Raw genomic sequence first — 23,607 nt, 5'->3', positions numbered from 1 at the left:
TCTCTGTGTGACCACACCCCTTTGTTTTTTAGTTATATGGAGAATTGACCTTTTTACCTTTATTTTTTTGGATGGTATCACACAGACAATTTTTGACTACTTGTAAATCATAGCTCAGGTATTCATAAAATATGTTTAATGCTCCTGAACATATGACCCCAAGGATAGCTTAGACAAATGCAAGGGGTAATTGTGCGTATGAAATCAAAGTAAAAAATATATTTTAATGTATTGTGAATTAATAAGACACATTCAAAACAAATTAGAATGAACATTTTGTCAACATTCAAAACATATGAGATTCCCTGCTAACACTAATGGCCTAGCAGTTTAGGCATATTTTGGTAAACATTTTTTAGGCAGTAATTGGCAAACATAATAAAAGTTTATGTCACAAAACAGGTGCAAATCCCAGCTGTATGGTTCTTTCATTAATGCACCAATCCTTCTTTGATATACCTGAGACACATTTGGGGGAAATTCAATTGGCCTCTATGGGGCCGAACAAAAAAGAAGGATACTTCTGTGGAAAAAAATATGGCGCACAGTGTCTAGCACCAGTTTAAGACACCTCATGCAGCATTTTTTTTAGAATTGAATCTCACCCATTAGGTCAATCACCCCATCCTCTGACATTAAATAATCACATTCTTTGACTGTCCCTTATTATACTTGCAGTTTTGGTGTGTGTGTGTGTGTGTGTGTGTGTGTGTGTGTGTGTGAAAAACAGCACAGAAAATAATGTGTTCATATTAGGGCAATGCACCTGCCCTAAATTCACTTACTGGGATACATATGTTATATGGTAGTATTCTGTATTACTGAAATATTCCTAAGCACAAAGTATTAATTGTCTGGAACAGATTCCTGTCAAGTACTTTGTACCGAAACAGATGGCTTAGAATACCATGATATTACAGTACTTAATTCACAGAAAACAAAGAGCAATGCACAAGTCGGTTGCAGCTGTAATATGTTACCTGTTGAACCGAACCACTTGGCATCATAAAAGCATCTGGAGTCATTAATTTAGGCTTAGAGTCTGTCGGCAGCAAAAGGAAATCTGTGGTGGCTCTAAGAAGATCGGATTGGGATCCATCGAGGGATTCAGCAGCTGGCAACTTTTCTGGGCCGATGTCTATTACTTGATCTGGAGTTGCTGAAAACAAACATATGCAAGATTCAAAGGTCAAGGGAGACGAGGTGCTATCTTAATTATCACAAAAACTGTGAATACTGCTAATTATTGAACTGCTAAAAAAAAAGGGTGACCTCCTATTGCCGTTAACGCCCCATCAAGTAGGTAAATCCTTAATTTTCACATGATAGTTATAATTGACAAGGAGGTGCTACTACTGAACTAATAACAGGAGAATGAATAGAAAGAACAATATTTAAACTATGTAGTGTGCAAAGAGATTGTGCAACATCATGTATCACTCAAAACTCAAATTTAGCATAAATACTTGACATTAAAATCAAAACTTTATCAGTAATTCAATAAAAATAATTCTTACAACTAGAATGCCATCAACAAAACTGCACCAACATACATCTCATCACTTGTTTTAAAATATCTCCCACCTAGACACCTCCATTCTGCACAAGATCTGCATCGCTCACCTTCGCCCATTACTGCTCCCATTTCAGCTTACAAGACTTTTTTCAGGCTGCACGCACTTTGTGGAATGCACTATATAATGACTGTTTAAATCACTGTACTACTTACCCCGGTACGATGAAACCGAAGACCTCATCGCCGATTGAAAAGAAGACTTTACTAAATTGCGGCAGCTGAAGATCCCGGCAGCGTTCGATGACGTCAGATTAAAGGGACACGCGGTCATCCGACCTCTTAAAGTAGTAATTTAAACAGGCGCCGCATGTACAAGGTTGTTTAATAAGCCACATACATTGTATAGGTGGCGACTCTTTAAATTACAGCCTTTAGAGGTCGGATAACAGTGTTTCCCTTCAATCTGACGATGCCAGGATCTTCAACTGCTGCAATTTAGTAAAGTCTGCCTTTCAAGCGGTCAGTCTTTCCACTCAGTCGGCGATGAGGTCTTCGGTTTCATCATGCCGGGGTAAGTAGTGTTGTGATTTAAACAGTTGTAATAGTGAGTACCACCGGTACTGGGACCAGTATGCAATATGTAAAACATAACCTCATGTATCAAACTCACATTGTCCCATAGATTGTAAGCAGGGACCTCATACCTCCGCTTGTATTACCAACAAGCTGCATTACTGTGTTTGCTCCCAATTGTAAAAGCACTACGGAATATGCTGGTGCTATATAAATAAATAGATGATGATGATACTATATGTCTATGGTGTAGGAGTCTAACCTTCCATGGTATGGGTAATTCACAAACCCGCGGGGTTAATGTCCCTCATGTCTGGTTAAGCTATCCCTCACGGTCATGATACCATATTCTAATCCTGCATCTCACCTACCAAAAATGGGAATATTATAACAACCTGTCTAATATATAATAATTGACATTTAGGACAGTGGCACCCAGCAGAGATGCCAAGACACGGTTCACTGTATCTTGTTTTTTCAAGACAAGCAGACTGCTTGTGGAGCGGGACATTTAAATTGCTTCCAGCCAATCAATGAGTTCTACTGTGTAACTCCACGATTGGTTACCACATGCGCATTATATCAATTCTTTCATTAGATACTAAAGAACTGTCAAGGGATTTTCTCTAGCAGATAGCAGGATTATATTAAACAGATGAAAAAAACCACAAATGAAATAGCGCATCTAGTGCACTAGCTTTTTTTTTTTTTTTTTAAATTCCCTTTAGATTTTAGATTTCTGGTCGAAATAACAGGAAAAAGAGCAGCCACCTTGATACAAGGGAACGCGCTTCTGATAGTAAGACACAATTGCAAAGTAGACCTAAGAATATATTAATTTCTGGAAAGATTATTGTACGCATCATCTATATATGATTGTACTATCTAGTTGAATTTGAGCACCAATTGCTTGTATTAATCATATATTTGAATTTTTAGCAAAATTTGAATTAGACTAACAATTATGTCATCATGTTCAAAAATTGTATTGGATTAAAGGATTGTATAGCATATGATTGAAAACCACCTTCACCTTATTAATTTTACCAATTATATTTTAAATGGATCATTAAACCCAGATTTTTTGAAGGAGAAATAAATAGTTGAGTAAATTTAAAATAATTTATAATTTATCTCAGGTAGATATTAGACTGGTCATAGTAGACAAATCATCAGCTCTTCCTCAGACTCCCTTAACTAAAAGCTACTTTGTACAGAATCCTCAATACACAGCTTCTCATAAAAAAAGAAAATATTTATTTATAAACTGCTGACACAGTACACAGTGCTCTACATCGAGGGGATCCCGACATGGCAAAACAAAATACATAAAAATCAAATTAAATATACCAAATGTATACCAAAACAAAACACCAGAAAATAAAATGGTAAATAAAACAACCTAAATGTTTTGCCATGAAAACTACTACTACTGTATTATGAGGATTAATGCACTCCAAGAATATTAGAAGTCATCTCAGAGTTCTGTAACTTATATAAAAGCCAATTAGCATAAAACTATGTCTAGTGCATGTTTTTCCCTGGACAAGGCTCGGTTAAGCTAGGAAGTTTTCAAAGTTACTTTGCCTTAAAGGCCTTGGTTACATGAACATGGGCAAGAGCATAAGTTAATATGGGCTCTCTGCAGTTTTAGATCACTTATATCTAGAGAGACACAGTGTTGCACAAACAAATGTCTTAACAAGTCTGATGTGGTGGGGCAGTGACAGGGAAAAGTAGAGTATGTTCTACGGTGTTCAATCCCTGTTGTCATCACACACTTTGGAAAGATTGTTAAGTGCAAAAAAAAAAGTCATCTCTTCATAGGGTTCAGTGCTCTTCGTAAGCTTCCATCTTCTCCATTCACCAAAAACAGAAAGGGAAAAGAGTCAGAATTGGCATGCAATACAAATTAGGGATATGACTCAAGGATACTCATTGATTCAAATTTGAGTAAAAATCTGGTGATTTTGAAAGGCAATCTATCCTTATGCATATGCTAGACAAAGTTTTATAATTTATCTGTGCAAACTCTATTTGCCTCGCCTTTGCTGGGTGTGGCATTTTTTTTTTCATGCCTCGGTCAAATCCCTAATTGTGTCATACCAAGTCTTCAAAAATATCAGTCCTGCCACGCTGCAAATCTATTGTAATGTGAAAATTTTAATTACATGACGTGTGGACTAGTTTTGGGGTTAAAAGAATAAATTACTGCTGAGCATCATGCAAAGTTTTAAAAGCTTGCTCATCAAGTATTTCTAAAAAAATTACCTGTATCACTCAAGGTTTGTGACCATTGTGTGTTTGCAAGTTGTATTCCTAATTCTGATTCCCATGTTCCACAAACTGGTAACCGAGTAGATGTTTCTGATAAAAGGTTATAAAAAAAAAAAATAAAAAAAAAAATAGATATCATATGATTCAGTTTACCAGTTAATAATAAATCTGTCAAACTGTATAGGTGGATGTTAATGGAAATCACCAATTGTTGCATAGACTGAAATAAGATGCATCTGAACTTAAAATTCATATTCTGAGATAAGCTCTGAAATTAGATTTTAAATGCTTAGAACTATTAATAAGTGAATAAATTTTATATTATATTAAAGTTATGTGTCTAATCTATGTCAAATATTAATATATATATATATATATATATATATATATGCATCCTATACAAGTAATAAGTTTAAAGGTACAAATAATTAAAATAGAAATGTTAAGACATAGGGGTCTATTTCATAATATGAAATGGTAAAACTAATTATGTATGGCTGCAAATCGCAGAAAAACAATGCAGTACCACTACCTTTTACAATGCCGGGGCTACTCAGTGAGTCCCAGCAAAAAAACACCTGTTTGATGAAGTGATTGAAGTCTTCAGTGGCAGCATAATGCTGCCGGCGAATGTAGAATTTGAACAGCACATGAGCGGCTAAAGTTTGCGCATATGCATAGGATTTGACCAGGCAGGGAAACATGCAAAGCTATTCTGGCTTCACTGGACCCCACAAAGACAGGTAAATAAACACCATCTCAGAATGGTGTTATGTTGCTTTTTGCTACTTAGCAAATTACTAACTGCAGTCCTCAGAGTTCTATGGTGAATGTGGTAACCAACGAAATGTAGGTTAATACAGAAGAAATCTCTGATTTCTCCTGTGTTAAAGCCTTCATAAATTATGACATGTCCATTCTCCAGAGCACACAGCTCTTTACTCCGGGTTTATGGCTGATTACACTGTCATAAATAGACCCAATAGTTTCTTATTAAGCAAAAATAATTGTTGAATAATACACCAATGTAACTTGTGAGTTTGTATAAATACCAAGGGGCAGATTCAATTGGCTGCGGTGAAAGTGAGCGGTACTTTCACTAAAAAAACAAAAACCGTAGTGTCTTGCGTCCATTCCGGGACACTATGCACTATGCTCATCATCTTTTCCATTGGAATATGCAAGACGAATATTTGTGTTCAAAGGTAGCATCTGCTTTAGTTGCATCATAGTCAGTGTAAAAAGGGTTACAAACTGCTCTTCATATTGGCTTACACTGACTCCAGCTATTTCAGTGAGACACTTTAAAGACACGTTTCTGAACATTGGAACATTTAAAAACTTATATATTAACAAACCAACCTACACCTGTGTAGAAACATGAAATTCCCATAAATTAGCAACTCTCCATCAATGTTGATATCACCAGATGACAGCAGAGGAACCAGACTATCGATGAAGTCGTCCACGGCCTTCCCGGCTTTCACCAACATCATAACGCGGCGGGGTTTCTTCAGCTTTTTATTTTTTAGAACTGAATCAGTCCACAAATGTGTAATCGAGCTATGCTATCTTTCTCGGTCACCAAATGTGGAATATTACTTCACTGTACAGCTATGAAATATTTTATTTTATCAGGGACAAAGAGACTGCCAACTTAGTGTCTCCTTGTTAAAACATTTTTTCTTACATTGTGGGGTTAATAATTCCATATGAAAGTACTTTAAGCTTAAGTATATGGGTTCAATAATTTTTTTGAAAATAAAATTACAAGTGTAGGAAGACTTATAGGTAATATTTTAGATATTAAATTCTTTAGGTGAAGACCTGAAATTTCTTGGTGCATTTGAAATTATTTCATTACTAGACTTATTTTGCTGGGTGTGATGCACTTAATAAAATATCGTTCATACACAGCATTTGTTTATGTAAAGTACCATTTACTTGTATACCAGAAACATTTAAATCATTTCTAAATTTAGTTGTCCATAGTCCAAAATAGAGGACAGTAATGCTGGTGACAATGAGACTCATTTTCTAACAACCTGTATTATTCATTTGGAATCCCATTATTAAAAATGTGATCTTCTAATCTAGACTGAAATGTTCAAATACATATTCTAAGTAAGGGCACTCAATTGTATCGAATTCCTTTGGATGTCTTACTTTAGAACAGGCCTGTCCAACCTGCGGCCCTCCAGGTGTTGTGAAACTACAAGCCCCAGCATGCTTTGCCAGTAAACAACCCGTTGATAGATGGAAGGGCATGCTGGGACTTGTAGTTTCACAACACCTGGAAGGCCGCAGGTTGGACAGGCCTGCTTTAGAATTAAGTGATATAGACATTTTATATTATGACCATTTTGTCTAATATGTATAAAACAAATTTGAATATTTATGAGAAAGAGAACATTTTTGCAAGCAGATTCTTAAAATGTATGCCAATATTTTATTTTGTTAATAAGTAGAGTTATTGGTCTGTAATTTGTACAATATAGGATTTGGTTTGCGGATTATAGAGCTATGGCAAGATATCACTATAGATTATATAAACATGTAATCCACTTGGTCCTGAGGATTTACCGATTTAATAACTTTTTCTATTCTACTTTGAGCATTCTCCAAGGAAAATATATCTCCACTCCCTATTTGATGTGCTAGTATTGCGAGAGCTTTATTTTCCCAAACAGAATATTTTTTAAATTAGTATGAGATTCTAGCGTAAATTAAGGTTGTTGGAGATCAATTACAATTTTTCTTGTAAAACTTTAGAACTTTTTATTTTATGGTCTTACGAATTTTAGATAATTTTCTAGATTTGTGCTATTTTCAACTGGAATTTTTCTATTAGGAGCTAAATAATTGCCTTCCAAAGCTTTATGTGTTAACCAATTATTTGCGGTTTTAATATCTTCAGAATTTTTTTATAAATAATTCTAAAACGGTAATTTTATATTTTAGATTTAACTTCAGGTATTTGTATTAGTTTTTCATTATGTCTCCAGCATTTTGCTGTAACGAAATCTGCTGTAATAAGGTAAAACTAAGCTATGATCTATCCAAACTTGTGAGATTATTTTGGAAGAATTGACATTACAAAATTACTAAAAACATAGTGTGACCAGATGGGCTTACTTCGCACCCAGTCTGTAGGGAGAGGAAGGTATGGAGGGATGGTTCTTCCTGCACAGTTTATCTGGGTTTCTTTGTCACCATTAGTAACTGTTAGTGACCATTCCTACTGGGGTCATCTTGTCACCACCAAACACTCGCCAATTGCAAATGCCAACTGTGCAGTAGTTGTAGGAGAAACTTGCTGCCACCACCAGGCTCCTTTTCAGCGCCTAGAACCACTTACTTCTGGGTAGCTGGTATAGCTTCTACAGCAGCTCTTTGCTGTGGGTTGCCTGATACCTCTTATTATGGATTAGGACTGCTCGGTAGCTGCCAGAGTGTTGACACAGAGACACTGGGTTCAACACCAGACAGTCGGGGAACGGATTAGGGTGTAAGCTCTTATCTGTTGGTCACAGGATATAGCAGGCAATAGGGTTCAGGCAGAATCTTCAAGCTGTGATGTTTTATTGCTCAAGAGTCCTGATAAGGAACTTTACACGCTAGTCGAGAGATACTACTAGTGATCATCCAGAAATTCCAGATGGAATAATAACAACATAACATGGTCAAACAGGGCTCTCTTTATACAAATTCAGACACACATGTTGGTAGGGGGTAACCCAGACCCCTGGCACCACAAAGTCTGAGATATTACATCAGATTTTTAGCATCAGGCTGTAATATTCTCTAAACATGAGCTAACGCAATTTTAAACTTTAACAAAGGACACATCAATCTGTGATTTCCTAAACTAATTTTTTTTAATTTTTTTTAACAAGACAAGATAAAGGTACACCCTGTTGTGCATTCAGACTAAAAGAGGTCTGGGTCACTCACAATGTAAGGATTTCCTCTCTTCTTTTCTTACAAAAACACATTCCCTCCAACATATGGCTACCACATCAGAAATAAATACATTTCCAATAGAAAAAAACAATACAGTATCAAAAATCAGTACATTTGCAAAGATATGCAGCTGGGCCCCTAACTGATATAAATATATACAATAATCTATTTCTTTGTGATCCAGCCACACATAGGTTATTCTTAACTGCATATTAAGATGAGCTGAGAAAAATATATTCAGACACACAGATTCGATTCCTCCATACAGACTTGCAATTGTTTTCAAATTTTATTACAATTTGTAAAAAGTATACCTAAAATTTGGTATAATTTTAGAAGAATGATTGGGTTAAGATACTTAATTAAAACAGCTGTAGACCATTACCTGCCTACTATATGTGCATGAAAGTACTTAAGCGAGTTTTGTTTAGGAATACTTTAATGAAAAAAAGTTGCGTAAAAGTGAGTGAGGTAAAACCATGATGCATTGGAAGGGGATGTAAATTTAAATACTACTATTATATACATTGGAAAAGATCAATGTAAACTTGAATTGAACGGGGATGTATTAAAAGATTTGTTAGAAAATGCCTCATTCTTTATCTCCAAAATATTAGAAATTAAAGAGCTTTACTTTATTACTACTGTCCATAACTTTGTGATCTGTTTTTCATTATATACCTCCCTTGCAGTGTACTTGCCTTTTTTTTGTAAGGAAACAATTGAATTAAATTTTTTCTTGTTTCCAGGTGTGATTTTATTTTATTTTCTGTGATGCGATTTTCAATTTTCCTGTGGTCTTTGGAACTTTAAATGAAATAATTCAGGGTTATGTTTAACAGTCTCTTTAGTGAGGCAGGGAGGTTTGCTCAGAATCAGGACTTTCTGCAAGTACTGGACATATTTTCATTATGGGTGTACGGTGCCCAATCTCAGTCAAGGTTTCCAATAGTAGGTCACTGCTAAACAATTTCTTGGTTGTAATGTGGCAATACACTGCAGGATACATCCAATACATATGTGGAATATAAAATCCTATAAAAAACATTTGTCATGATACTATTGTCTACTGTACATAAAATGCATTTTTACAGTCACTCCTGATTTCAAGCATATGCCTAGCATGCATACCCATTAGTCATCACTAGTAATCGGCACTTACACCAGACCTGTAGCTGGTGCAAGTGATAGGATTGATAAACACGTACTTTTGAGAAAGCTTGAATAGGACGATGCTGCTGCATGTGCTTCAGTTTGGCACACTGCTACTGTAAATTGACTACGCGCACATGCCCATTCCCCTCCTCATTCTGGCCGTGAAATTATAAGATGTAGTAAGCCTCCCTTGTGGTCGAATATTAAATTGGCAGTTGCTGTGTTCTATAGTGTATGGCTTGGTTTTACGCAAAAAAGCATGTATTGGCAGTTAAGCTCCTTAACAAATTACGCCCGGTATGTTGTCCTGCATAGCTCAATTATTGTTTGATGCTGTTCATTTTTCTTGTGTATATACTGAAGTCTTATTTAAGTATTTCTACAGGTTTATTAATTTCTATTTATATTTGAGAACAAAGACATTATAAGTAATTTAATGTAATTACTGCATTAATCAGTTGAGAAATTATTGCAATCTGTAACAGTCCCCAACTTTGGGAGCTGTCCTGCAATAATGGTATTCTAGTAACCTTTCAAAATACTTTTGGTATGTGGATTCTCAGCATTATTTTGTAATTTCCCATAATATTCCATACATTTCACCTGCTTTTTACTTGCAAAAACAAAATTAATTATTCAATGTTTTGGTTCTCATTGGAATCTATTTTAAAATGTTTGCATAACAAACAACAATATAAAAAAACAGAAAGGGTGTGGTTGAACACACAATACATAATTACTAAGTATGAGTTATAAAATCACAAACACCAGTATAGCACTGCTAATAAAACCGCTCACAATAAGGAAAATCCATCTAGTAAATTCAATACTCAAAAATCCATATAAAGTGCAAATTGATTCATTTACCTTAATTACTTGATTAGAAAAACTAAAAATTTAATTTTAATGGGGATATTCATTTCAGGACAATGCTCTATAGGAGTCTTGTGTGATGTGTCGCTGCACACATTTCCAGATGATGAGAGGTTTCAGCAAAACTTAGCGACAATTTAAGTATTGAACATCCCACAGAGTTAGTATTGAACATCCCACAGAGTCTCATCACGCAAGGACCTACGAGACATTGTCTGGAACTGAATGGCACCCTTAGAGCTACGGGATCATTATATATGGTCTGACAAACGTACAATACAGCCAGGGCCTGATCAGGCTGCAGCCTGGGACGCTGGGTCCCGGGGGGCGTGGCGCTGCGGATATTTTTTTATTTTTTTTTCATTCATTTTCTTTTTCGGGGGGTGTGGGTCGCCGCGGGGGTTCCCCGCGGGGAGGTGGAGGTGGCGACGATCAAAAGCATTGGTGGTCAGTCGCTAGGCTGCCTGTTGCTGTGCAGCAGACAGGAAGCAGGAAGTCTTTACTTCCTGTCTGCTGATCTGAGGAGCGACGCTGGCCAGCACAACTACAGGTAAGTGAATGGGGGGACTGCCATGTATATCTATAGGGAGGAAGAGGGGGGGGGGGAGGGACTGCCATATATATCTATAGGGAGGGAAGGGGGGGGAGGACTGCCATGCATATCTATAGGGAGGGAAAGGGGGGGGACTGCCATGCATATCTATAGGGAGGGAAAGGGGGGGGGGGGACTGCCATGCATATCTATAGGGAGGGAAAGGGGGGGACTGCCATGCATATCTATAGGGAGGGAAAGGTGGGGACTGCCATGTATATCTATAGGGGGGGACGACGACTGCCATGTATATCTTTAGGGGACGACGACGACTGCCATGTATATCTATAGGGAGGGGGGGACTGCCATGTATATCTATAGGGAGGGAGAGGGGGGAGACTGCCATGCATATCTATAGGGAGGGAAAGGGGGGGGGGAGACTTCCATGCATATCTATAGGGAGGGAAAGGGGGGGAGACTTCCATGCATATCTATAGGGAGGGAAAGGGGGGGAGACTTCCATGCATATCTATAAGGAGGGAAAGGGGGGGGGACTTCCATGCATATCTATAAGGAGGGAAAGGGGGGGGGGACTTCCATGCATATCTATAAGGAGGGAAAGGGGGGGGGGGACTTCCATGCATATCTATAGGGAGGGAAAGGGGGGGAGACTTCCATGCATATCTATAAGGAGGGAAAGGGGGGGGGACTTCCATGCATATGTACAGGGAGGGAGAGGGGGGACTGTCATACAAATCTATAGAGTGGGAGGGGGGGGGCTGCCATGAAAATCTATAGGGAGGGAGAGGTTGATATGTGTGAAGAAGGGCAGAGGAGGGGGGCTGATATATGTAACTGGGGGAGTTTTGATGTGACGGGGGGGATAGCTACAGAGTGGAGGTAAGGAAAATAGCTGCAGGGGGGATGGATGCAGGGTGGGAGGCAAGGAAGATGGCTGCAGGGGGGGTTAAAGATAATGGCTGCAGCAGGGGTTAAGGAAAATGGCTGCAGGAGGTATTTAAAAAACAGAGCAGCTTTGGGGGGCATAACCTCATGATTGTGTGGTGGTCACGTGGATGCTCTCTGTGGTCTCAGCAATCACTAGAATACTAAATATTAGTGAGATGGGGCTGGTAGAGGTTTGTATTTGATTGACCACAAATATTCAGATGTTGCTTATATATGCCTGTACAATGAGGTACTTTTAGTGTTTTGTTTTAACTAAAGGGCCTAATCATTCAGGGTTTGTTAACATTTTGCATTATAATACATTTTTGAATTTTCAAAACAGGACGACAACTTTCCAGAAGCCAGCGTGAGGATAACAAAGTTGCAAGAGAGAAGAGCAAGAACAGGTGAGATACAATGGCACAATCTGTCTAAATTTGTATGCCTGAGAATACAACTGAACATTCATATTCAGGAGTGTTCCTATACACATATGTATTCGGGGGAGGGGGAGGTGGGGTTAGGGCGCTGCGGCTGTATTAGCCTAGGGCGGCCAGAACCCTTAAGCAGGCCCTGAATATATCAGCCACATACCTTCTACTAGCTGCGGACCCATCCCTCCCTGCCCTTATGAGTGGAGCCTATCCGATTGGACATGGATATCACATAGGATGTGCACCATGTGAGGACTGCCTTCCCATTGTGAGCAGAGAAGAAGTGCATCTGGAAGCGGCTGTAAGGTAAGTGTGAGGGGGAGGGGCTGATGTTACTGATGTGTGTGTGTGTGTGTTTTGACAGGGGCACTTGTGGCAATGCGTGTGTGTTTTGACAGGGGGGCTTGCGGCAATGCGTGTGCGCGGTGGGTGTTTAGACAAGGGGGCTTGTGAAAATGCATGTATGTGTTTTGACAGGGGGGCTTGCGGCAATGCGTGTGTGTGTTTTGACAGGGGGGCTTGTGGCAATGCGTGTGTGTGTTTTGACAGGGGGGCTTGTGGCAATGCGTGTGTGTGTTTTGACAGGGGGGCTTGTGGCAATGCGTGTGTGTGTTTTGACAGGGGGGCTTGTGGCAATGCGTGTGTGTGTTTTGACAGGGGGGCTTGTGGCAATGCGTGTGTGTGTTTTGACAGGGGGACTTGTGGCAATGCGTGTGTGTGGTGGGTGTTTTGACAAGGGGGCTTGTGGCAATGCGTGCGTGTGGTGGGTGTTTTGACAAGGGGGCTTGTGGCAATGCGTGCGTGTGGTGGGTGTTTTGACAAGGGGGCTTGTGGCAATGCGTGCGTGTGTTGGGGGTTTTGACAAAGGGGCCTGTGGCAATGCTCGTGTTTTGACAAGGGGGCCTGTGGCAATGCTCGTGTTTTGACAAGGGGGCCTGTGGCAATGCTCGTGTTTTGACAAGGGGGCCTGTGGCAATGCTCGTGTTTTGACAAGGGGGCCTGTGGCAATGCTCGTGTTTTGACAAGGGGGCTTGTGGCAATGCTCGTGTTTTGACAAGGGGGCTTGTGGCAATGCTCGTGTTTTGACAAGGGGGCTTGTGGCAATGCTCGTGTTTTGACAAGGGGGCTTGTGGCAATGCTCGTGTTTTGACAAGGGGGCCTGTGGCAATGCTCGTGTTTTGACAAGGGGGCCTGTGGCAATGCTCGTGTTTTGACAAGGGGGCCTGTGGCAATGCTCGTGTTTTGACAAGGGGTCCTGTGGCAATGCTCGTGTTTTGACAAGGGGGCCTGTGGCAATGCTCGTGTTTTAACAAGGGGGCCTGTGGCAATGCTCGTGTTTTAACAAGGGGGCCTGTGGCAATGCTCGTGTTTTGACAAGGGGGCTTGTGGCAATGCTCGTGTTTTGACAAGGGGGCTTGTGGCAATGCTCGTGTTTTGACAAGGGGGCTTGTGGCAATCAATGTGTGTGTGTGTTTTGACAAGGGGGCTTGTGGCAATCAATGTGTGTGTGTGTTTTGACAAGGGGGCTTGTAGCAATGAATGTGTGTGTGTTTTGACAAGGGGGCTTGTGGCGATGTGCGTATGTGTGTTTTGACAAGGGGGCTTGTGGCGATGCGCGTGTGTGTTTTGACAAGGGGGCTTGTGGCAATGAATGTGTGTGTTTCGACAAGGGGGCTTGTGGCAATGAATGTGTGTGTGTTTTGACAAGGGGGCTTGTGGCAATCAATGTGTGTGTGTTTTGACAAGGGGGCTTGTGGCAATGTGCGTGTGTTTGTGTTTTGACAAGTGGGCTTGTGGCAATGAATGTGTGTGTGTTTTGACAAGGGAGCTTGTGGCAATGTGTGTGTGTGTGTTTTGACAAGGGGGCTTGTGGCAATGAATGTGTGTATGTGTTTTGACAACGGGGCTTGTGGCAATGAATGTGTGTTTTGAAAAGGGGGCTTGTGGCAATGAGTGTGTGTTTTGACAAGGGGGCTTGTGGCAATGAATGTGTGTTTTGACAAGGGGGCTTGTGGCAATGAATGTGTGTGTGTGTTGTCGAAGTCAGCAAATTGGATAAAGTCATTTCAATTAATATCGAGCAGATTTGGTTGTCTTTGTCTGAAAAGATGCGTATTGCACGCTACAGCGTGGAAGTGCGTACACAGCCACAACACGTGGCAATAGCAGTTTTTACACATTTACACACATTCGCACCAATACGCATCTTTGTAAATAGTACACATTAATTATAGTCGCAACACAGTTATTTATGTCGAAATATAGTAGTGTTTATGTGTAATATTATAAGTTATATGCATATTAGTAATACATATGGTACAGGTTAAAGGAAACGCATCATGTTTGGTATCATATTAATCCCCTTTACATCAGCAGCTGTCCGGTTCATTCGGTTAAGAGATCGCACATTGCATACTCTAGTTATTGATGTTCGGGAATAAACCTTTAATATGATGTTGACTATAAAATGCTAATAGACTAGTTGGAACTGAAGTCTTGGCGGGAACGACGGAGCACATCCCCTGGAGAGATGACCCCCACCTTTGGATTCTTTAGTTTGAACTAGCCTATGATCTGCAACCCCCTGGACCTTCCTGAAGCCTGGACCAATAGAAGCAAGCCACACCCATCTGCATTGTTTTACTGTATTTATGTCTGCATATAAGCAGGAGCTTTTCATCTAGTGTTCAGTCATCTTGACCACAGACTTCAGACCTGAATGACTGTTCACTGGATCCAGAGCGCCTGTGATAAGTAACGGCTGTACTTATTATTATTTCGCTTGAATATTTCTGCTATTTGAGAATAAATATTTGTGCGTTGGAAACACAAATAGAGATTCGACAATCGTTATTGGATAGCAACAAAACATGCATAACAGTGTTTTGACAAGGGGGCTTGTGGCAATGTATGTGTATGTGTTTTGACAAGGGGGCTTGTGGCAATGAATGTGTGTGTGTTTTCACAAGGAGGCTTGTGGCAATGAATGTGATAATAAGTGAATATGAATGCCAGGGTGGTTGTGGGAAATGGTTATGTTTATTAAATGTAAATACTATTTATTGCTGGGGCTGTTTGGAGGGAGGAAACTGGTTTATTTATTAAATGTGAATACTAGTATTTTAATGTTGGGACTGGAGAAAGTCCTAATTATTAAATATGGCTTTTGATTTGCGTTTTCTAAATTTAATGTACCCATTTTATTTTCACAAATAGGGCCCCCAGCATTCTAGGATCCAGAGAAGCGGCAACTGAGCAATAGACACCAGCAACCACAGGTAGGGAAAGCAACAAGAACAGGTAGGTGAGAGCAGTACAGTCTGTGATCTGTATTTTTCTATATTGGCAGTTCCTCTGCACCATGTTATTAAATAAACACAAATATGTATATATTGTTACCGGTTTACTACAGATAAATATAGCTGCTTATTTTGTCCTACTTTCTATGTATTAGTCAAACTGTACCCATCACTCGTACACAGAGGAGGCTGCCATTATGTGGGGAACCAATAGTCATACGTTCCAACTGTCCCGATATCAGTGGGATTGTCCTGATTTAGGGCTCTGTCTCGCCCGGGGACATGTTTGTCCCATGGGCGGCAATATTGGGGAAAGGGTGGTATGTAATGAGTAGTCTAGCACTTTACAGCCCTCTGGTGGCATAGTCAACTTTGTACTAATCCCGCCTCCTTTTGTGTCGGCCCTGTCTACAGTTGATTTGGTCCCGCTTACAGGAGGCTACTTCCATTATTTTTTCCAGGGCCACTTTTAGTTCCCAATCTGCCCCTGGCCACAACATTAAAGCCAATGACAAGTGGAATGAATAACTGGAGTAATATCCAGTATGGAGTGTTGTGTTGAAAGAGTGAGTGAGATACATTGAGGAATTAATGTGAATGCTTATTGAAGGGGATTCATTTTTCTCTGTGTTTAATAAATTGTCTTTTTGTTTATTTTCTTTCCCCTGTTAGAGCTAGTGGGTGTGATTAAATTGCAATAGGTGATACAGCTGAGTACAGCAAGCTCTATTTAACATGAGGTGGTAAGCAATTTCATTGAGTTTGAAAATTCAGCTGCACTTTGATGTCAAGTGCATTTTGTGGAGTTATATCCAGTAAGGAGTTTAATGCAGGAAGGGGTTCCATCTTGTAAGGGGCTAACAAAGGCTAGTAGTTTCAAGTCCAATGTAGATTATAAGAAGTTAAGTTAGTCAAAATAAGATGAGTGGTAGCAGGATTGAAGATCTCACTCAATGCATAACTTGTCCTACGTATGCACACTTGTAACAACTGTTCCAAGGTATATACCTTTGAGAGAAATGTGAGCAATTGGTCTCCTTGGAAGCCCAGGTAACTGATCTAAGGAAGACCATTGCAACATCGAGGGTGACTGCCAATCTGGAGCATAGTTTACAGCTCACCATTGAGGCATTAGTAGAGCCAAGTGGAGCAGAGACAGCGGAGGATGCACAGGTAGGCAGCTGTGTAAGAATTACAAGGGTTAGCAGAGAGAGGAAGAGGCAAGCCAAATTTGAGCTGAGCAATCCCAACAGATTTGCCAGATTGGATGAAGATACTGTGGAAGGCAGTTCAGAATATATAGAGTTGGATGAGACTGCTTCCATACATACAGAAGAAAAGGAGGACAATCCTTAAAAATGTTGTTGGTGTGAGAGCATTTCTAGGTCCTCAATGATGATGGTAATAATGATATGTGAAGGAGTTAAAAATCTTGGCATTTGCCTTAAAAATATATTCAGTGTAATCACCAGCTCCAGCCTTGAACTATCTCAAAGACCCCTAGGACAGGGGATAATGGATGAGGACATTGGGAGTACTGGCTCCAGTGAAAGTTGATAAGGACCCATAAAAGTGACATGAAGAGAACTAACTAGCTATGTCAGAAGATTTATATTTACTGAGGAAAATATTAATCATGTGTTTCTCTTCTATAACCAGATCAAACGCTTTTTCATGTATAAATGTATGCCACTAATAAACGAGCACAGCTCAGTTCTATCTAGACATTGGCATGTCTGTGTCTTGATTACTGATCTCCTGGTTAACCAGCATCTTATCTCCCTGATATCTGAAGGGACTTGATAAAGGAGAGGTAAAATTACCCTAACATTGGAAACATAAATGGATACGTTCATAAGTTTATTCCTATGGGAAACAAATGTAAATGAATAAAGTCTAAACAAATGTGTCTAAAAAAAAGTTAAGGTAACAAATGAAAAGGAAGAAGCATGCATTTAAATTAGGTCTGAAGGAACTGAGGCGTTCTTCCATATCTACAAGTAATGTAATAAATCAAGCAAAAAGAAAATTAGAATGGCTATATTAAAAAATGAAAAACAAGTTGCAAACCCTAAAAAGTTTTTAAGCATATAAATGGCAAAAGGATTAAAAAAGACAATATAGGATCCATAAGAAGAGAGATGGGTGGATTAACGATAATAAGTAAAAAGCTGAGATATTAAGCTTTCTTTTCTTCAGTATTTACTAGAGAGGAACAATAGGAATAATACATAAAAATGGAAATGAACTGTGCCATTAATAAATACTTGGCTGATAAAGGAAGAAGTCCAAAGACGACTAAATGAAATTAAGATAAATAAAGCTTCAGGTCCAGATGGCATACACCCAAGGGTTCTTAGGGAGCAAACAAACTTAATTTTCATATACTCAATTTCATTAGACTGAGTACCAAGGGAATGGTGAAAAGCAGATATAGTGCCATTGTTTAAAAAGGGATTAAGATCACAACCAGGATATCATAGACCTGTAAACCTGACATCAATAGTGGGGAAACTACTAGAACAGAGGTGTCAAGGGATACCAATAGGTGATGTTTTCTGGATTTCTGTCTGTAGAAAGAGCTGTGGGGAAATTACTGACCCAGCCAAATATATTAACTCACCTTTGCATGACTAAAAAAATCCTGAAAACATGAACTGTTGGTAGCCCCTCAGGACTAGAAGGTATAGTAATGGATAGTATTCAGGATTACTTGGTGAACAATGAGATTATTAGTGGGAACCAGCATGGATTAGTGAGGGATAGGTCATGTCGAACTAATCTAATTAGTTTCTACGAGAAAGATAGTGTGAACTTAGACCATGGTAGTACAGTAGATATGGTCTACTTAGATTTTGAAAAGGCCTTTAATACAGTGCCACACGAGGTAGGTTTACAAAATAAGGGAACTGGGTCTAAGAAAACAACATTTGTACTTGGGTCGAAAACTGGTTGGAGAAAATGAAACAGTTATGATAAACGGAACATTTTTAATTGGTCAAAAGTTTTAAGTGTGTACCTCAAAGTTCAGTGCTAGGGCCACTCCTTTTTAATATATTTATTAATGACCTTGGTGATCATTTGAAAGCAAAGATTACATTTTTGCACATGACACTAAACTTTGTAAGGTAATAATATCAGAGCTGTAGTTTCTCTACAGAGGGTCTTAAATACACTTCAGGATTGGGCTACCAAATGGAAGATAAAATTTAACATAGATAAATGTAAGGTTATGCATTTAGGGATCAAAAATTATATATGATAAACTCAGGGGAATGTTTAATGACAAAAGATTTGGGAGTGCTCAGAGAGCAGACTTCACAATAGTGCTCAATGTCAAGAAGCAGTTGCAAGGGTCAATAAAAGTATTGTCATGCATAAAAAGAGGCATAGATGCAAGGGAAGAAGGTGCAATTCTGCCACTATATAAATCATTGGTAAGACCTCAACTTCAATACGGAGTACAGTTCTGGGCACCACTCTATAAAAAAAAATACGATTTGTAACCAGAAAGAGTTCATAGAAGGGCAACAAATTTATAAAGGGTATGGAGTCATTAGGTTATGAGAATAGGTTAGCCAGTTTAGGCAAGTTTACTTTAGAAAAAAAGCGTCTAAGAGGGGGCATGATTAATATGTACAAATACAATAAGGCTCAATACAGAGAAATTTCATGGGAACTTTTTACCCCAAGGACTGTACACAGGATACACTGTCACCCCCTAATGTTAGAGGAAAGAAAAGTTTCACAACCAGAAAAGGAAAGTATTCTTTACAGTAAGGGCAGTCGGGATATGAAATTCCCCATCAGGGAAGGTTGTGATGACAGATTCAATTAGTATATTCAAGATAGAGTTTGTCACACGTCTGTGCTAAAAGCTGGAAATGACAAATATGGAGCCCAGAGTATGGTGAAAATATAACAATATAGCAAATATAACAAACAGAATAGTGCAGGAAAAGGTACAAACCAGATATTGCTGAGACTAAACAATGGATGTCTGGGTGAGTCTGAAAGCAGGTAAAATAACAAAGAATACGGCTGGTACAGGTGAACTGGTTGAGTGAGATTAAACCAGGAACAGGAATGGGTTAGCAGCTTGCAGTAGTGCAAGGGAACAAGAGCAGTAGTAAAAGCAGCAACACAACAACATTAAGACCAGCAAAGGTGAGCTGTAGGAGGCAGGCATAAATAGGCAGGTAATAGGTGCAGCAATTAACAGAAGCAGAATATTATCCCGTGCTAGGGAGAGAAGAGGGTACAATATCAGCACCTCTGGTGAGAGGTACTGCAAGGCTAACACAATACCATATCCAATATAGATCATGAGACAGGCGTTGCCGAGATAAAGCAACATCCTAAGGCGATGTTGCAGAACAGGCGGGAGCAGAATTTGACAGGATTTACAGACAAATTTTTAGTGGAAAAGTGTAGCGAGGGTTACAACTGGCAATTAAAATGAAGGATAGCAGTGGATCCACAGAGAAATAAGACTGCAATATTGGGTCAGGAGGGATATTTCCCGATTGAAAAAGATTGGTGGCTGCTTCATCTGGAGCAATTTCAAATATGAGATAGGGATTGTAGGAGACCCAAAATAGGTTGAACTTGAAGGACTGGTATCTTTTTTTTCTACCTCATCCACTATTACAATATGTATCTTGCTACAATAGCACCTGTCAAGAGGTGGGATATATTAGGCAACTAGTGAGCAGTCAAGTTCTTGAAGTCGATACGTTGGAGGCAGGAAAAATGGGCAAACATTAGGATCTCAGCGACTTTGACAAGGGACAAATTGTGATGGCTAGATGACTAGCTAAGAGAATCTCCAAAACAGCAGGTCTTGTGGGGTATTCCTGGTATGCAATGGTTAGTACCTACAAAAAGTGGTTCAAGGAAGGACAGCCAGTGAACTGGTGACCAAGTAAAAAGCGCCCAATCCTAATTGATGCGCATGATTAGCGAAGACTAGTCTGTCTGGTAAAATCCTACAGAAGAGCTACTGTAGCACAAATTGCAAAAAAAGTTAATGCCGACTACGATAGAAAGGTGTCATTACACACACAGTGCATCGAAGCTTGCTGTGTATGGGTCTGCATAGCTGCAGACTGGTCAGAGTGCCCATGCTGACTCATGTTCACCACCGAAAGCACCAACAAAGGGCACATGAACTCCATCACTTGACCATGAAGCAATGGAAGAAGGTGGACTGGTCTTATGAATCACGTTCTATTTTACATCATGTGGACGGCCGAGCGCGTATGCGTCATTTACCTGGGGAAGAGATAGCACCAGGATGCACTATGTGAAGAATGCAAGACGGCAGAATCAGTTTGATGCACTGCGCAATATTCAGCTGAGAAATCTTGGGTCCCAGCATTAACATGGATGTTACTTTGACACGTCCCACCTACCTAAATATTGTTGCTGATCAATACACCCCTTCATAGTAAGGCTATTCCCTGATGATAGTGGCTTCTTTTAGCAGGATAATGTGCATTGTCACACTGCAAAAATTGTTCAAGAATGGTTTGAGGAACAAGACAAAGCGAGTTCAAAGTGTTGACTTGGCCTCCAAATTCCTCAATCCGGTCAAGAATCCGAGTGATGTGCCTCAACTATGAGCACCATAATCATGCTCATCTTTGTTGCCTGTTCGAGCACACATATAACTTGAAAATGTGCACATATGGGATTGTTGTGTTAGAAAGGGTTGCAGCTTGTTGCTCACACCACCCTCATTATCCTGCCACACATAACTTAATCTCTCCAAGAGGAAAATAATAGGTAAAATGTTGCTAATGTCACATTCATACGCACTAACAAATGATTCAAGGTTGAGGAGCAGATTACAAATGACTTGCTACTGCCTTGGGCGAAAAAAAGTCATGTCCACACACATTGAATGTAACTTTGAAGTCATTGATGGCTAGTGCTCAATTTCATGATTTACGTATGCAAGCATTTTGTTTGCTGCATGTTATTTTTGCTTTAAGTACTGTAAACTTAAAGTGACCAGGCAATCTCTGCTAAGTGTATTTGATCCACGTACTTCATTCCTTATTAAATAATTTGGGACAGTTGTAAATTTTTAACAAACTGGTTAAACCACACAGAGAAAGAGGTTCCAAGATATTTGGTACAATGTATGTCCTAATGACTTAATTATCTTGCATCCCCAAATGCATTGCAACAAATTCAACTATAGCATACTGGTATTTATTTTCTATTGTATTTAACATGTTTTTATAGGCGCTTAGACAAATGTTTTTTAGCCAAACTCAAGGTTGGTTTTTCTTACGATTCTGCCATCAACAGATTGACAATTTTTTACTACTACTAAAACAACTGATGATAGACCAAGCTGTGACACAGTATTACAACAAACTAGTCCCAAAACGTACTCATCTCATAGGGTAGCCACAGCAATGAGCTTATGAGGCAATAACCAGTGCAGTCAAGTGTCTCCACTGAAAACATTGTTTCCCGGTAAGTACACATTCCCACTGGTTGCACAGGGCCATTTGACAATGTTCCAGAATCTCCCTCCCTCTTAATACACAGCAGTAACTGCAGTATTAACTTCCTGCAAATATCTATTCTCACCTTTTTCCAATGTTCCTTCCACCTTCTCTTACAAAGAAGTCTTTGCTCACTTTCTCTCTAGCAGAACGTGGACAGTTGTACAGACCTGCAGCTTCCAAGCTATTAGTCAAGTAATCCTCAGTCACTTTGCAGTGAAGTGCAACATGACCTGGTGGCTCTTGCACATATTTATGGGAAGCGCAAAGTGGCTTACACAGAAGCAGAGATCAGGGAAGGGAAAATAACCAGGTAAAATGTTGGGATAATTCTACCAATTTCCCGATAAAACATCAACTATACACAGAACTCACTTTGCACAGATCACATTAAACACTGAAAATGGCATCTAGCTAAATGTTAACGGACTGCCTCAAGCCCCAGTCTGTACAGTATATACTCCCTTTCTACACATAGCACCACTGAGTTATTTGTACAATATAAACAGTGCAGTCTTCCTTCGCAGCATTTTAATTATCAGTCAAATTATGATTCTGTAGTTCACATAGTTTATTTTTCTGTCAAATTAGATGATGTGTATAGTAGAAAATCTTTACTAGAGACAATGCCTTGTAACTGTTGTTCTGGGTTAGAAAAAATTATTTACAGCATATATGATTAAAATATTTTGTTTGCCAATTTCTGCAACAATCTAAAATTCATTGTTTACAGTTGAAAATCCTACTAAGGCAAGTCTCACAGTTTGACAATTATTATTGAATAAATATGTAAGAAAGAACATACCCAAATCCTCATGTGTTGCTTTTGAAGTAAGGAGAACAGTTGACTCCGGATTCTGGTGAGGTTTAAACCTGATCTGCACATCTTGCAAAGCCCTAAAACACATGTGTTTACATTACATCAACTTACCTCATAGAACCATTGATATTAATATTACAATGAACCCTCCTTAAACTTTTAACATGGAACAAAGATCAAAATAGACATTATGGTGTTCTAAAACGGTTAACAGATGAATGGGTATATTTTATATAAATGCACATTGGTTAAAGGGGGGTGGGGGGACAAGTAGATTTATTAAAAGTTCAACCAAACTACTGATTTATATCAATCCCAGAATCTGAAATTTCTGTTTTATGCTAGTCCTGGAATCTGAGCTTTTCAGCAAACCTATCACTTGACATGTATGAATAGATGTTTTATGGTAAAGACAAAGAGGAGCACCTCTGTTGCATACATATTTGGTATTGCTAAATGCGTGAGCACTACATTTTTGGGATAAATTTATAAGGTCGCACTAATCACATGACAGTACCTTGTGAGACTGTTTAGTAGTGTTCTACTCTCTCCAATGCTGCTACTTTCTATACATCAGCAATCTGATATTTGAGAGCACCAGTAAGAAGAACTGGAAGCACTTACAAAGAAGAGGGAGAAAATAGTGAAGAGAGCAGATCATTAAGCTGACTGATTTATCTATAAGGAGTGCTCCTT

At 39.2% G+C, this 23,607-nt stretch overlaps 2 protein-coding genes across 3 annotated transcripts in view; one reads left to right on the top strand and one right to left on the bottom strand.

Annotated features, from left to right (window-relative positions):
* SLC12A4 (solute carrier family 12 member 4) overlaps positions 1-23,607 on the top strand; it is a 1,264,335-nt gene that overhangs the window by 846,019 nt on the left and 394,709 nt on the right. The gene's annotated exons all lie outside the window — the stretch shown is intronic.
* EDC4 (enhancer of mRNA decapping 4) overlaps positions 1-23,607 on the bottom strand; it is a 257,782-nt gene that overhangs the window by 108,154 nt on the left and 126,021 nt on the right. Inside the window, exons 13-15 of the mRNA XM_075187439.1 lie at positions 22,897-22,988; positions 4,361-4,456; positions 981-1,159 (exon numbers count right to left, since the gene is read on the bottom strand). Coding sequence (XP_075043540.1) covers positions 981-1,159; positions 4,361-4,456; positions 22,897-22,988 — 367 coding nt within the window. The remainder of the gene's footprint in view (positions 1-980; positions 1,160-4,360; positions 4,457-22,896; positions 22,989-23,607) is intronic.

Source organism: Mixophyes fleayi, chromosome 10 (assembly GCF_038048845.1).
Source record: "Mixophyes fleayi isolate aMixFle1 chromosome 10, aMixFle1.hap1, whole genome shotgun sequence".
Lineage (NCBI taxonomy): Eukaryota > Metazoa > Chordata > Amphibia > Anura > Limnodynastidae > Mixophyes > Mixophyes fleayi.
This window is presented reverse-complemented; position numbering and strand designations above follow the sequence as displayed.